Genomic DNA, 16,516 nt, shown 5'->3' on the forward strand with positions numbered 1-16,516 from the left:
CCCGTACCAGTGTACTTGCCCCCAACTGCCTCTCCTCCCAGCCTGCTCACTCCCAACTGCCCCCTCTGCTGGCCTGCTTGCCCCCACCTTCCCTCCCCACTTGCCTGCTCACCCCCACCTGTCCCCTGCTGTCCTGCTCACTCCAACCTGCCCCCCCCCGCTGTCCTGATCACCTCCAACTGACCTCTACTGATGGCCTGCTCACCCCCAACTGGCCCCCCTGCTGGTCTGCTTACCCCCAATGGCCCCGCCCCCCACCAGCCTGATCACCCACAACTGCCCTCCCCTCTTGGCCTCTAACTGCCTCTATCTCAGCCCCGCCACCATGGCTTTGACCAGAAGAACGTCCAGAAGGTCTCCTGGAAGGTCTCCCAGTCTAATTAGCATATTACCCTTTTATTAGTATAGATAGAGGCCTGGTGCACAGGTGGGGCCGGCTGGTTTGCCCTGAGGGTGTCCTGGATCAGGGTTGAGGTTCCCTTGGGGCATGGGGAGGCCTGGGCGAGGGGCCTGTGGTGGCTTGCAGGCCAGCCACGCCCCCATGGGTTGAGGGTCCCAGGTGTGGGGGCATGGCCAGCCTGGGTGAGGGGCTGATGGCTGTTTGCAGGCTGGCCATGCCCCCGAGCGACCCAAGCTCCCAGCCCCTACTTTTTTTTTTTTTTTAATCATAGCCATTTTTAAAATATATTTTATTGATTTTAGAGAGAAAGGGAGAGGGAGAGATAGAAACATCAATGATGAGAGAGAATCATTGATCAGCTGCCTCCTGCACGCCCCCTACTGGGGATCGAGCCTGCAACCCAGGCATGTGCCCCTGGCTGGAATCGAACCGGGACCCTTCAGTCCACAGGCCAACGCTCTATCCACTGATCCAAACCAGCTAGGGCATCCCAGCCCCTACTTTTTTTCAGCTCCTTGAGCAGAGGCCAGAGCCACCTGGAAGCAGCTATCTGGGATTTATTTATCTTCTATAATTGAAACTTTGTAGCCTTGAGCCGAGCAGGAAGTTTGGCTTCCTCCAATTGTTGGGGGCAACCCAAGCCTCCTGCTTGCTCCAGTTCTGTAGCTGCCGCCATCTTTGTTGGGTTAATTTGCATACTCGTTCTGATTGGCTGGTGGGCATAGCAGAGGTAAGGTCAATTTGCATGTTTCTCTTTTATTACATAGGATAGATAAGGTACAAAACTGCTATTCTCCAGAACAATATCTCAATCCATTGACATTTTGCTTCCTGATAATAAACTCACAAAAATTCTGGTGAGGTTTGAATGATTCTTATATTGACAGATGAAACCCAGTTTTATGATGCATCTCATTATTGCTGGATTAAACAGTGTAACTGTGGTAGACAACAGGAATGGCACCAGGTGTCTGACTGGGCTCAGACCAAACGTGGGTTCCGCAACCTGGGTACTTGGGTTCAGCAACCTGGGTACTTGGTTCTGGCTGGGTAAGAATTCAGAGCAAGACCCAAAGTGTAAGAGAACATTTACTGCGTAAATTACAGAGGTGTGAGAAGTAATTCTTAGAAGAAATGGGCTTAGGAAAGGAGTTAAGGAGGTAACGGAAGGGCCAGTGGAGATTGGGAGTGCAAGCTAATGGTAACCTGCCTGGGGAGGAGATGGAAGGGAAGGGAAAGGTACAGGTGTGCTCCAGGGAGGGAGAGCGCACTGGGTCCTCCTTCCTGAAGGTTTTAGGGTGGAGATTTCAGGGGAGGTCCCAGGGGAAGTTGTGAATGGAATATTCTGTAGCTTTCCAGGTGTGTCCATTCAGGGATGTGGCCTCCACTGATGGATTGGCCGGACCCAGGGCAGGGGGTCATTATTCAATGCAGCTGGTCCTGATGTCAGCTCTGGCATTTTGTTGCTTATCCGGGACTGGAGCTAGAGGAGGAAAAGTCACCCTGGGTACAAGGTCCCACCCTACAATTGACTGCCCATTGCTGGACACCTGGGCTCTCCACCCTGGTGACCTCTGTACCTGGCCCATCTCCTTGCTCTGCGTGGGTCTGTGGAACTGCCCACAAGATAACCACAAGTAAGGGGTGGCTCATGACCTCAGAGGAGGGTGGTTGAATCACCAGCAGGAACACATATTTTCATGTGAAAAACATTTTCTAAAGGTAACCATTCTAAATACGCAGAAGTCACTTTTCCCGCTGGACATGATGGCTTGTTTCTGGTCTCAATGCTGTTTCTGGGAATCTGGCTGTAGTTCTGGAAGGACACCACCCTAAGGCATCCCTGGTCCCTGAGCCTGGGCACCTTTTTGGCAAATGCACACGTCAGACTCCAGTTGTCAACAAAGATCAAAATGGAGCCAGATTCATTAGGTGCCTTTTCAGTGTGTGTTTGCAAGGAAGGACCACTGTTCCCTGGGGACTCTCAGCCCTGCCTCTCAGTGCAAAGGTCCCTGGACAGGAGATCTGGCTGCTTTGGGCTCAGGCCTGCGCACCTCAGACTCTAGGCAGCATGTGGTGCGAAGTGTCTGCCATCTGAGCTGGGCGCCAGGTGGGTGGAGCAGCTGTGGGGCCGGTGGGTGGGGCTGCGGTGGGGGTGGGTGGTTGGGGCTATTTGAGGAGCAGGTGGGTGGGGCTACGCTCTGCTACCGCCCTGAAGTTCCCTGGGATCTCTCTCCCTTCTTCTGTCCTCATCTGTGGAGCTGCGGTCTGTAAGGTGGTGGGAGCCGCAGGCGGGACTCAGGGGGCCCAGGAAACCAGAAATGGTGAGTGTGCGGCCGGGCGCGGAGACGGGGAGGAGGGGCGGGTGGAGCCGCCGGGGCGGGACCGTCTCTCCTCGGTCAGGTCCGGGGCCTGCGGACCCCAGGCGCCCGGGGGCTCCGCTGAAACCGCAGGCCCCTCGGGCTCGCAGTGTGGGCCCAGCCGGGACCCGGGGTCCGGTTTGTCCCCGCGGCAGGGCCTTCGGCCGCGGAGCGAGTCTGGGCAGCTCTGCACCCACATCCCCGGCTCCGCAGTTGGTGCGGTGACCGCGTGGAGGGTCAGTGGGGACAATGGTGACTCGGTCTCCGCGGTTCGTGCCTGGGAGGAGCTGTGGTCTGTGGGGCCCCCTGTCCCTCCTTTCTCCCCAGAAGGATCCCGCTTTCTCCTGGGTTTTGATGTTTGTGGAGCAGGCTCTCAAGTCCACCCCCTGTCCCCCAGGCCTAGCTCTGCAGCCAATGCCTGCATTTCCAGTCTCTCCACGGAATCCTAACCAACTTTCCTTCTGAGTCACATCATCTTTATCAGCTATTTGTTTTGTGTTTCTTTTCAAACGGTTAAAAACAAATTCAGCTTTATAAATTGGAAGGTCTTATTGGCTTGATTCCCTATTCAACAATTGGGCCGCATCCCATCTGGCAAATAGAATCTCAGAGGAGCTGTTCAAAGTGGAAGGCGTTTACAATAGGCAGAAAGGAAGTGGCTTTGAGAGGTTATTAGCAAAGGAAAAGAGGGGATTGCTTCAGGCAGGGTCACCTTCCTTAGGGGAAGGAACAGCAGAAGGCTTTTAGACAGATTAGTGTTGGACAGCAAGTTGCAGAGTGACTGGGTTAGAATTTTACTCCTGGGAGAGGTGAAACTGCAGGTACATACAGGCATGCACCCTGAACCTGGGGAGTATATCTAGAGGCAGTTTTGTTGTTTTCAGTTCTCTTACACACACCTGCATGGTGTTTCCTACTACACACCTAGGCCATATGGTGTAGCCTGTGGGTCCTAGGCAGCAAACCTGTACAACGTGCTACTGTACTGAATACTGTAGGCAATTGTAATGCAGTGGTAGTAAGCATTTATGAAAAGGTGCAGTAAAAATGTGGTGTGCAAGGTAGAAAATGGTACATCCGTGTGGGCACTGACCCTGAATGGGCTCCAGGACTGGAGGCTGCTCTGCAGGAGTCAGTGGTTGGTGAGTGAATATGAAGGCCTAGGACGTTACTGTGCACGACTGTAGACTTTATCACACTGTACACTTAGGCCAGGAAATGTACAAAAATCAGGTTCAATCAAACCCAAGAGGCAATGATGTAATCAAACGCTTAGTCAGCACAAGACCTCTGAGGCTGCTGCCCGCATCAAACAGCATACTGCTTCACAGCAAAGTTTTCTTTCACTAAGTAGAAAGCTCACAAAGATAAAGAGGATAGTACAGCAAATACAGGAACCAGTTTCTCATCATCAGGTTTCTATGTAGTGAGCGTAACTGTATGTGCTGGACTTTCACAGGACTGGCCGCACAGGAAGCTTGTTTACACCAGCATCATCATAAACATCTGAGCAATGCATTTCCCTATGACACTGTGATGGATATGACATCACTAGGTGATGGCAGTTTTTCAAATCCACTGTAATCTTTTTGTTTTATAGAAGGGATTTTATTTTTCATTAAGTTACAATTGTCATATATTAGTTTAAGGTGTACAGCATAATGATTTGATATGTGTATGTATTGTGAAGTGACCATCACAATAAGTCTTGTTATCATCTGTCATCATACAGACTTATAGAATACTTTTTCTTGTAAAGAGAACTTTTAAGATTTACTCTTCACAACTTTCACATCTGAAATATGGTATTACTCACTGTAGTCACCATGCTATAAGCTGCATTTTCATGACTTATTTAATAACTGGAAGTTTGTACCTTTTGACACCTTTCATCCATTTGACCCCGACCTCACCCCTGTACACCACTCCTGCAACCTCTAGCAACCATCAGTCTGTGCTGTGTATCTATGGAGTTGTTTTTTTAAAGGTTCCACAGATAAGTGAGAACACATGGCATTTCTCTCTTTTTGACTTTTTTCACAAAGCATCCTGCCCTCGAGGTCCATGAATGTGTTGTTACAAGTGGCAGAAAATCTTTTTCTAATGGCTGAGTAATACAGTAATAGTCCTCTGTTTGTGTGTGCACCATTTTTTTTATTGTTTAAGGTACTATATATATCTTCTTTTTCCCCTATTGACACCCCCTGCTGCCCACACGAAGAGCCCCCATCACCCCAGTGTCCATGTCCATTGGCTATGCTAATATGCATGCATACAAGTCCTTTGGTTGATCTCTTACCCCTCTCCCCTCCCTTCTTTCTGAGGTTGGACTGTCTGTTCAGTGTTTTTTAGTCTCTGGATCTATTTTTGTTCATCAGTTTATGTTCATTATATCCCACATATGATTGAGATCATGTGATATTTATCTTTCTCTGACTGGCTTATTTCACTTAGCATAATGCTCTGCAGGTCCATCCATGCTGTTGTAAATGGCAAAAGTTCCTTCTTTTCTTTTAAAGCAGCGTAGTATTTCATTGTGTAGATGTACCACAGTTTTTTAATCCACTCATCTACTGATGGGCACTTAGAATATTTCCAAATCATGCACCATTTTCTTAAAAATATATTTTTTTTAACTCTCACAGGAGGATACTTTTCCATTGAATTTTGGAGAGAGGGGAAGAGAAAGGGAAAGACAGAAAGAAATATTGACGTGAAAGAAACACATCGACTAGTTACCTCCTGCACTTGCCCCAACCAGGGCCCAGGCTGGGAGGGGTGTTTGCATCCAAGGTGTGTGCCCTTGACCGGAATCAAACCCGGGACCCTTCAGTCCACATGCTGACACTCTATTCACTGAGTGATACTGACTAGGGCTTGCACTTTTTTTTTTTTCAATAAGTTGACACAATACATTAGTTTCAGGTGTCAACATAGTGATTAGACAGTTACATAACTTAATAAGTTGAATACCCACCTGATATCACACATGGTTAATAGAATATTATTGACTTCATTTCCTATGCTATACCTGACATGCCCCTGACTCTTTTGTATCTACCATTTTGTGCTTCCTTTCTATTGTTTTTCTTTGTTAATCCTTACTTGAGGATATTTTTCATTGATTTTCTTCAGGGAGAGTGGCAGAGGCAAAGGCAGAGAGAAACATTGATGTGAGAGAGAAACACATGGATCGGTTGCCTCCTGCAGGAGCCCTGACCAGAGCCCAGGCCAGGGAGGAGCCTGCAACCAAGGTACATGCCCTTGACCGGAATGGAACCTGGGACCTTTTCATCTGCAAGCTGATGCTCTATCCACTGAGCCAAACCAGCTAGGGCATGTACTTCCTTTTAAAAAAAAATTCCTTATTGTTGAAAGTATTACATATATCGCCTTTTTTTCTCCAATTACCCCCCCCCCCACCCGTTCTGCCCCCTACCCTAGGAGTTCAGCACCTTTTTGTCTGTGCCCATGGATTATGCATATATGCATGCAAGGCCTTTAGTGGATTAGCTCCCAACCCACCCATCCTCCCCCTCCCTCTGAGATTCTGCACTCTCTTCCAGGCTCTCATGTCTCTGGATCCACTCCTTTTATCAGTTGATTTTTTGTTACTTAGATTCCACATATGAGAGAGACCATGTGATACTTGTCTTTTTCTGACTGATTTATTTCACTTAGCATGATATAGTCCAGGTTCCTTCATGTTGTCTCAAATGGAAAGAGATTGTTCTTTTTTACTGCTGCATAGTATTCTGTGGTATAAATAAACCACAGCTTTCTTATGCACTCATCTGCTGATGGGCACTTGGGCTGTTTGCAGATCTTAGCTATTGTAAATTGTGCTGCTTTGAACATAGGGGTGCATACATTGTTTCTGATTGGTATTTCAGGTTTTCTTAGCATATATTTCTTGAAGTGGGATCACTGAGTCAAATGACAGTTCCATATTTAATTTTTTAGGAAACTCCATACTGTTTTCCATAATGGTTGCACCAGTCTGCATTCCCACATGCAGTGTACTAGGGTTCCCTTTTCTCTCCATGCTCACCAGCACTTGTCATTTGTTGATTTGTTGATGGCAGCCATTCTGACAAGGTGTGAAGTGATACCTCAGTGTCCTGTTGATTTGCATCTCTCGGATGATTAGTGACTTTGAGCATATTTTTATCTGTCTCTTGGCCATCTTTTTATATTGGATTGTTTGTCTTCCTTGTGTTAAGTTGTATGAATTTTTTATATATTTTGGATACTAACCCTTTATTAGATGTATTATTGCTAAATATGTTTTCCCATACAGTGGGCTCCCTTTTCGTTTTATTGATGGTTTCTTTGGCTGTGCAGAAGATTTATATTTTGATGTAGTCCCATTTGTTAATTTTTTCCTTTGTTTCCTTTGCCTTAGGAGATGTGTCTATAAACATTCTGCTATGAGAAATGTCTCAGATTTTGCTGCCTATGGTTTCTTCTAGGATTTCTATGGTTTCACGACTTAACATTGAATTTAAGTCTTTTATCCATTTTGAGTTTATTCTTGTGTATGGTGTAAGTTGGTGGTTTAGTTTCATTTCTTTTGCATGTACCTGTCCAATTTTCCTAACAACATTTATTGAAGAGACTCTCTTGACTCCATTGTATGCTCTGGCCACCTTTGTCAAATGTTAATGGAGTGTAATGGCTTGGTTCGATTTCTTGGTTCTCTGTTATATTCTCTGTTATGTTATGAGCTTCATCATCATTCCCCAGATAATTCTGGTTGTGGGGAAGGCACATCGTTTGGGGCTGTAAGTCCCCAGGCCCAAATTTTTCACTTCTGGAAGAGGATTGGTCCCATGCCATGCCATGGCAGGGTTTAATCTGGCGAGTTGGAATCCACAGCGGCCCTGTGGGGCTAGAAACACATGCATATCTTCTCCCCCATGTTAATAATTCATTGGTCCCACCCAGTGTTTAGTGTCTATATCTCCCCCCAGACTTGTGGTTTCTGATACGGGGTCATTGAGGTCAAGTACTGTTTCACAGAGGATTAAAAATGATCATTCAGATTCAAAAAATGAAGGATAAAGAATGCTTTATATAGTAGTATAGCAGGGTTCTTCAGTCCCATATTCCCCCCCCCCCCTTTTTTTTACTAACATACCCTTCAGGGTACCGAGGGCACGTTCATTGGTGGCCTGCCCTTGTGGATTGTAAGGGATTCCCATGGAATGCTGGATGGACAGAGGTCTGCAAAAGGCAGTGAAGCCAAGGCTGCTATAAGCAGGCCCATTGTCAGTTTTCCTTGGTTAATATAGCTACAATTGGAACAGGTCTTATTGAATTCATGCAAAGAACTTTATTGCTACTTAATAAAAATTATCAATTACTGGAGGGACAAGTAGGGAGAGAAATATATAATTTACCAAGTTGCTTTAAAAGTGCTTCCTTATATCTAAAAAACAAAAAGTCTTAAGAATCAGTGATACTTGCAAATGACATGGAATATTGTCCTTTCTACAAAACACAATATTCCTGAATAACAGAGCTATAAATAAAAGCATAATATAGTTATTACTTGACAAAGCTTCTTCCCATGTGCTTTAAGCAGACAATTTTCCTTCATGAGAGAGGAAACAAATACTTGAGGCATTCCAGAGCCAATTGGAGTGATCTAAAGGCAATTCTCGGTCAAGAAAAAGTTTCTTAAAATTCAAACCCTGGAAGGATTGTCAAATTTATTTTACCAAAAGTTCATATATCAAAGTGTATTAAGCACAAACATAGGCTAGCAAACTTAAGTTCCCATGATGAAAAGATGGCTTTAAAAGAAATTCCTCATTAATATAACCATTTTAATAATTTATAGAACTTTTGCTTCCTGGGTAGAAAAATAGGAAAGATCTTTTCCCTTTTACCAGACCAGAAAAGGACTACCCTAAATAAGGTTTTTTCTCTAACTTCATTTGTCCTTGGATGTGGTCAGCAAATGACACTAATTGGATTTCTGTTTGTCTCTCTGAGTACATTGATATAAAGTATTTACCTTCTGGTTATACCCTCTGGTTAGGGAGGCAAAATGCAAATCATTTCCTCTTAAGTGTCCTTGGTTAGGGAAGATGGGATTTACTAGATGGCTCCAAATTGCTGTTTTACCATCTCAGTTTCCCTATTCCCCTGGTCCTGGCTTACTGGCCTGTGCCATTTATACAATTTCCTTTCAACATTTCTCATCACAAAAATCCCACAACTTCCACAAACTTTCTACCACTTTCACAAATCTTTCTCAGACACCTTATTAACTCAAAATAACCAGCTTTAGATTCCACTTTCTTCTTCCTTCAAAATGCATATTTATGCCTCATGCCTTCCATTACACCAAAGCAATACTTTCTTTCCAATTAGTTAGTATTCTTAACCCTTAAAAATGTTAACTTTTAGGTAGCATGTAAGTAATTGTCTTTCCTCAGATGAGCAATACATTCACATTTTAAGAGCTGCTTCAAATAAAATACAAGACTTACTCATTAACAGATTCAAATCCATCCTTTAGATTCTCCATATGAGGCAAATTCAGATTAATATTTCAGTATCCTGTAATTTCAAAATACCTAGATATTTAATAATTTTTACTATTTAATCCAGCAAACTCCAAAGTTTTAAGTTACCAAAGACTTTGGAAAACTGTTTAGGCATATATAATTACCCCTGATAAAGCTTTATCATATACCCTTCATTTTAGTTATATTTATTTTCCTTTTACTACCTTTGAGATTTTTAAAGCCAATCATTATTACCCAAGGCACTATCTTGTCAAATTTTGTAACAGGGATAAATCACTGGCCTTTAATTGTTTTTTCTTTTTGATAAAATGGGAGTGGCCCCCTACTGCTATTTTTGCAGCCTTGTGGAAGGCACTTCTACAGGTCTAATCCTCCTAGGAAAAAGACTTGTGGGGTTTAGATAATTATTTCCCATATTTTTTTTTTCTTTTTGAGTAGTCTAACAACATGAAATCTTACCTATAAGAAGAGCTATTGTCCTAGCCAGTTTGGCTTAGTGGATTGAGCATCGGCCTGTGGACCAGAGTCCCAGGTTTGATTCTGGTCAAGGGCACATGCCTAGGTTGTGGGCTCCGTCTAACGTGCAGAAGGCAGCCAATCAATGATTCCCTCTTGTCATTGATGCTTGTATCTGTGTCTTCCTTTCTTTTCTTCTCTGAAATAAATAAAAAGGTATTTAAAAAATAGAAGAGATGTTAAAAACAGAAACAGAAAAAAATCCTACAGTAAATAAATGGTTACTCATAAAAGAGTGGACTGGGACATTAGCCTTAGAATCTTATCTCTAGGCTCTCTGTTCCATTCCACTGATTTATATGCTGTTTTTAGGCCAAGACCATGCTGTTTTGATTACTGTGGCCTTGTAGTACAGTTCAATATTAGGTAGTGTGATTCATCCACATTTGTTCTTCTTTCTCAAGATTGTTGTTGCTATTCAGGGTGTTTTGTGGTCTATGTAAAATTTTTGAATATTCTAGTTATGTGAGTTTCATCATGGGTATCTTAATAGGAATTGCGTTGAAGCTACAGATTGCTTTGGGTACTATGGACATTTTAATTATATTAATTTTTCCTCTCCATAAACACCATATACTGTGTACTTCCAATTACAGTTTACATTCCAATTACAGTTTACATTTAATTTTATTTTATATTAGTTTCAGGTAAAACTAATTCCAACATGAAAATATTACAGATCTCAATAAAGACCCTTGTACATGCCAAGTCTTAAATTGTTCCTCAAGGTCCAGGCCCCAGTTAGTGTCACAGTTCTGCCAGAAAGACTTCTTTTGAGTGTGATCTTATGATTTCAATATATGTGTCTATGTGTCCTATAAATCAGTATGAAGTAACCCTCAGGTTCATGAGTAGAGGACTTTTGTAGAGGACTAAGTTCCCCTGTCTTGCCCATGCCTGATTTCTAACTGTAACATCCTATCTCTATGAAATGAGAGAGGCAAAAGAAGGTCAAACTGAGTTACTAACAAATAATATAAAAACAAATGATCGTTCATTCTCCTCTGTAAGAATATTTACATTCATTCAGGTGTATCTAACTATTTCTAATAATCTGGTGTACTTCAGGACAATATCGCCAAGTACATTTTGTTCCCATTTGAATTTCCACACACGGCCTGGCCTCTCCTGTTTGGTGATGAGAATAGAAGAGCAAGCTACCAGGCCTTTACTGTGTTCACAGACTCTATTACTTTATGCAGACACGACAGTATGTTTCATGGACGGCTGCATCAAATGGTGGTTATAATGGAGGTTTTCTCACAAGGAATGGATGGGCTTAAAATTGTAGTATTTAAATGTATTACTATAGAAGTTGTTCAAGGTGCTCTTTTCCCTGGCATTAGAGAGCAATGAAGACTTGAAGTGATCCCAGTAAATCCTATCAATAAGTTCCATGTGGTCTTGAGGAAGTGAGTGAAGCAAATTAATAATAATCTTACTATAATCAAGTCATAGACTGAGAGTTGGGGACCATGTGTCCTATGTGAACTTCTTATGAATTACGTATAAGTTGCCAGTGCTGTCTATCTCACCCATTCTCCCATATGCATATGTGGGATGTTTTAGGACTCAGTGGCCTTTGAGGATGTTAATGTGGAGTTCACCATGGGGGAGTGGGCTTTCCTGGATCCCACCCAGAAGGAACTCTACACAGATGTGATGCTGGAAACCTTCTGGAACCTGGCATCTGTAGGTAGGTATCATAAAGTATTTTTTAAAATATATATTTTTTATTTTAGAGAGGAAGGAGAGGGAGAGAATGAGAGAAAAATTAACGATGAGAGAATCACTGATTGGGTATCTCCTGTGAGACTCACATTGGGGATCTAGCCTACATACTGGTCCTACTGGAAATTGACCTGTGACCTCCCAGTTCATACCGATTCATAGGTTGATGGTCAACCATAGAGCAACTTTGGCCTGCAACAACTTGTTACTTAATTAGTCAGTTAGAAAACTAGTGTTGCTTGCTCATTAATGCTGTTTGAAGAACTGAAATATGGAAAAGGAGTACATTGATAATTAAACTAGGAATGATCACAGCTTATTGTGTCCCTAAAATCTAGCCATTTTTTATATTCTTTAATAGTTTATAATACTTTTTCTAGCATGTATTTTAGAAGAACAATGTGATGACCATGACAGTGAAGATCAGTATGAAAATCATAGGAGGAATCTTAGGTGAGTCGCATTGACATGACAAAGCATTAAGAGCATCTTTGTGTGTTTTCTTAAATATGTTTTTATATATTTTATTTATTTATTTAATATTTTAAAATTTTATTTCAGAGAGGTAGGAAGAGGGAGAATGAGAAAGAAACATCAATGATGAGAGAGAATTATTGATGGCTGCCTCCTGCATGCCCCACATTTGGAATCATGTCCAGAACCTGGGAATGTGCCCTGACCAGAAATTGAACTATGACCACATGGTTCAGAAGTCAGGGCTCAACCACTGAGCCTCGCTGGTGGTGCAAAAATATGTTTTTGATTTTAGTATGTGGAGGTGAGAGGGAGAGATAGAAAAACCAATAGGCTGCCTTCTGTATGCCCTGTACTGGGTTAAATAAGTCTGCAGTCTGCCCATGTTCCCTTTCAGAGAATTGAACCAGTAAGCCCCTGTGGGTGGGTCCATCCTGAACGACTGAGCCATATGGGCCCGGTCCACAAAAGAATCTTAAAAACAGATAATCCAATTGTATCAGTCCAGTTTTAAATGTATTGATTTTTAGAATATTCTCATCAAAATGTTATTTCTTAAATATGACCTATATGTTCAGTGTATAAAATATAATTCCACTTGGAACCAATATACAGAAGTACCATTAATGAATATAAGTGTTTTCAGAAGATCTATGATACAGCTTATATCAGGAGTTTTAAGATATCCACTTTCAAAAAATGGAATGTTCAGAAACCCCACTCTTTCTTTGTAAATGGTAAAAATGTAATTGTGATTCTATTAATAAATATTAAATCATTAATAGAGTATTAATATGCTTCTGATTTTTACAGCAGTCATATAATAAAGAGAATCTGGACAAGGAAGGATGGTAGTCAATGCAGAGAAAACTTCTGCCAAATTCCAAATCATAATGAAAAGAAGGAAATTCCTGAAATAAAACAACCTAAATTCAGTTTGTGTAGGCAACTCTTCATACGTTATTTATCCTTGAATAATCACCTGAGCTCTCACATTAGATGCAAACTGTACCCGTGTCAGGAATATGAAGAAAAACCTTATAAGTATAAGGAGCCTGAGAAAGCTTTAAAGCCTCACCGACATATTCAGAGCCATGAAGGCAGCCCCAATGGGAAAACTTTCTACTATTCAGCTTCCCTTAGAAATCATGAAAGGATGCATGTTCCTGGGAAACCTTATGAGTGTGAGCAATGTGGGAAAGGCTATAATCGTCTCATTTACTTTAAACTTCACAAAAATACTCATAGGAGAGAGAAACCATATCAAAGTAAGCAACGTGGCAAAGCTTTCAGTTCTCCCAAGTACTCTGGAGAAAATGAAGGAGCGCTCACTGCAGTAAAGCCCTATCAATATAAGAAATCTGGAAAAGCCTTCAGTTCCACTTCTCTTAGAAATCCTGAAAGAACTCGTACTGGTGAGAAACCTTATGAATGTGGGAATGTCTTCAGTTGGCTCAGCTCTCTTGGAAAACATAAAAGAAGTCATGCCGGAAAGAAGCCTCATGAATGTAAGGAATGTGGTAAAACTTTCCTTTATCCCTCTTTCCTTAAAATTCATGAAAGAACTCATACTGGGGAAAAACCCTATGAATGTAAGCAATGTGAGATAGCTTTCAAACATCCCAGTTCTCTTAGAAATCATGAAAGAATGCATACTAGGGAGAAACCCTTTGAATGTAAACAATGTGGGAAAGCTTTCATACATTCCACTTTTCTTAGAAATCATGAAAGGATCCATACTGGAGAGAAACCCTATAAATGTAAACAATGTGGGAAAGCCTTCCATTATAGCAGCTCTCTTGTTAAACATAAAAAAAATCATGACAGCAAGAAGCCTCATGAATGTAAGGAATGTGGTAAAACTTTCCCTTATCCCTCTTTCCTTAAAAATCATGAAAGAATGCATACTGGGGAGAAACCCTTTGAATGTAAACAATGTGGGAAAGCTTTCATACATTCCACTTTTCTTAGAAATCATGAAAGGATCCATACTGGAGAGAAACCCTATAAATGTAAACAATGTGGGAAAGCCTTCCATTCTAGCAGCTCTCTTAAAAAACATAAAAAAAATCATGACGGAAAGAAGCCTCATGAATGTAAGGAATGTGGTAAAACATTCCGTCGGCCCTATTCCCTTAGAGAGCATGAAAGAACTCATACTCCGGTAAAACGCTATGAATGTAAGCATTGTGGTAAAGGTTTCTATTATCAATCTTCTCTTCAAAATCATGAAAGAACCCATACTGGGGAAAAACCCTATAAATGTAAGGTTTGTGGGAAACTTTTTTCTGGTTCAGCTTCCCTTAAATATCACAAAGGAATGCATACTGGGGAAAAACCTTATCAATGTAAGCAATGTGGGAAAGCCTTCTTTTTCCCCAGCTCTCTTGGAAATCATAAAAAAAAGTCATGCCGGAAAGAAGCCTCATGAATGTACACAATGTGGTAAAACATTTTATGATCAATATCACCTCCATCTTCATGAAAGTACTCATACTGGCACAAAACATTATGAATGTAATCATTGTGATAAAGATTTCTCTTATCTATTTTTCCTGCAAAGTCATGAAAGGACTCATAATAAGGAAAAACGCTATAAATGTAAGCAACGTAGGAAAGTCTTCAGTTTGCACAGCTCTCTTGGATATCACAAAAGAATTCATGATGGAAAGAAGCCTTCTGAATGTAAGGAATGTGGTAGAACATTCAATCATCTCTGTTCCCTTAGAAGTTATCAACTAATTCTGGGTAAAAACCCTATGAACGTAAGCTATGTGGTAAATTTTGGTCTTCAACTTTCCTTCGATATTATGAAAGAATGCAAACGGGGAAAACCCTATCAATGTAAACGATATGGGAAAGCCTTCCATTGTAGCAGCTCTCTTGGAAAACAAAAGAAATCATGACAGAAAGAAGCCTCATGAATGAAGCAATGTGGTAAAACCTTTCCTTATCCCTCTTTACTTAGAAGGCATGAAAAAATTCATATTGTATCAAAACCCTAAGAATGTAAGCATAATGGTAAAGGTATATCTTTTGCAGCTTCCCTCCAATATCATGAAGGAACATACCCTGGAAAAAAGCCCCATGTATGTCAGCAATGTGGTAAGGCTTTTAGTCTTTCTGCATCTTCTTAGGAATCATGAAAAAATGCATACTGGGGAGAAACCATATGAATGTCAGAAATTTAGGAAAACTTTCATATATTCCGCTTCTCTTCGAAATCATGAAAGAGTGCATACTGGGAAGAAACTCTATGACTGTAGTAATGTGAGAAAGCCTTCTTTTCTGCCAGACATCTTAGAGAACATAAAATAACTCATCATGGAAAGATGCCTCATGAATGTAAGGAATGTAGTAAAACTTTCCTACATCCATCTTTGCTTAAAAATCATGAAAAAATTCATACTTGGGAAAAACACTATGAATGTAACGATAGTGGTAAAATTTCCTCTTGTCCAAGATCCCTCCACCATCATGAAAGAACTCATAATGAGGGAAAACCCTATGAATGTAAGGAATGTGCTAAAACTTTCTCTTCTTCAAGTTACCTCTTATATCATGGAAGAACTCATAATAAGGAAAAACCCTATGAATGTAAGCCATGGAGGAAAGTGTTTATTCATCCCAGTTCCCTTCAAAATCACAAAAACACTAATAGTGGAGAGAAATCATAATGAATGCAAGAACTCTCACTGAAAATAAGCCCTATCGTGTAGAGTATAGAAAAGCCTTTGACCATCCTAGTTCTTTTTTTTTAATCCTCACCTGAGGATATTTTTCCATTGAGAGAGTGGAAGTCAGAGGGAAAGACAGTGATATTGGTGTGAGAGAAACAAATCAATTGGTTGCCTCCGGCACATTTAAGCATACACAGTGGAAAAAGGCTCTATGAATGTAATGAATGTGGTTAAGTTTTCAGTTTCTCCGTCTCATAGAAAGCATGGAAGAACACATCCTGGGGGAAAACCTTATGAATGTAAACAATGTGGGAAAACCTTCCGATGGGTCACACATCTTAGAAGATGTAATGAAAGGAAGCCTCATGAGTGGGCCTGGCCCACAGCGCGGGGTTGCATGAGGATGCACCAGTGTGGGGTAGGATCCCTGACACATAGGTTTTGGCCTTATTTTCCTGGTTCCCCACCAGGGTGTGCTGCTGTGTGGGGGCTGGGTCCCAGGAAGACGCCTAGCCCATGTACAGTGCGCTTCTGCTCCTGGAACGGAGCATTGCGCCTGTCCTCACAGTCCAGGCTCCGTGCGTGGCCTGGGGGCCCAGCTTCTGTACTCTGCTATATCCCACTGGCATGTGCAGGGCAAATCTCCCCTCCTTACAGGTCCCCTCTCTTGGCTCTGAAGGGCTGTGGGATCTGGAGTGGCTGCAACACGCAGGCCAGCTGCCAGCATCCTACGGGAAGACCCGTGGCTCTCATCCCCAGGAAACCGACTTTCGAGAAAAACAATGGATGTTTTGAATTTAGGCAGGCATGGTAGGA

General features: G+C 42.0%; 1 protein-coding gene across 1 annotated transcript in view; it reads left to right on the plus strand.

Moving 5' to 3' along the window:
* The window catches only part of LOC307100248 (uncharacterized protein), a gene marked incomplete at its 3' end in the record, with an annotated part of 127,214 nt that extends 111,113 nt beyond the window's left edge, over positions 1-16,101 (plus strand). The window contains exons 10-14 of the mRNA XM_079772636.1: positions 11,385-11,511; positions 11,927-11,999; positions 13,020-13,612; positions 15,063-15,125; positions 15,959-16,101. Of these exons, the coding sequence (XP_079628762.1) occupies positions 11,385-11,511; positions 11,927-11,999; positions 13,020-13,612; positions 15,063-15,125; positions 15,959-16,101 (999 nt within the window). The remainder of the gene's footprint in view (positions 1-11,384; positions 11,512-11,926; positions 12,000-13,019; positions 13,613-15,062; positions 15,126-15,958) is intronic.
* Between the last annotated feature and the right edge of the window lie 415 nt (positions 16,102-16,516).

This window comes from Cnephaeus nilssonii (genome assembly GCF_951640355.1).
Source record: "Cnephaeus nilssonii genome assembly, chromosome: 5".
Lineage (NCBI taxonomy): Eukaryota > Metazoa > Chordata > Mammalia > Chiroptera > Vespertilionidae > Cnephaeus > Cnephaeus nilssonii.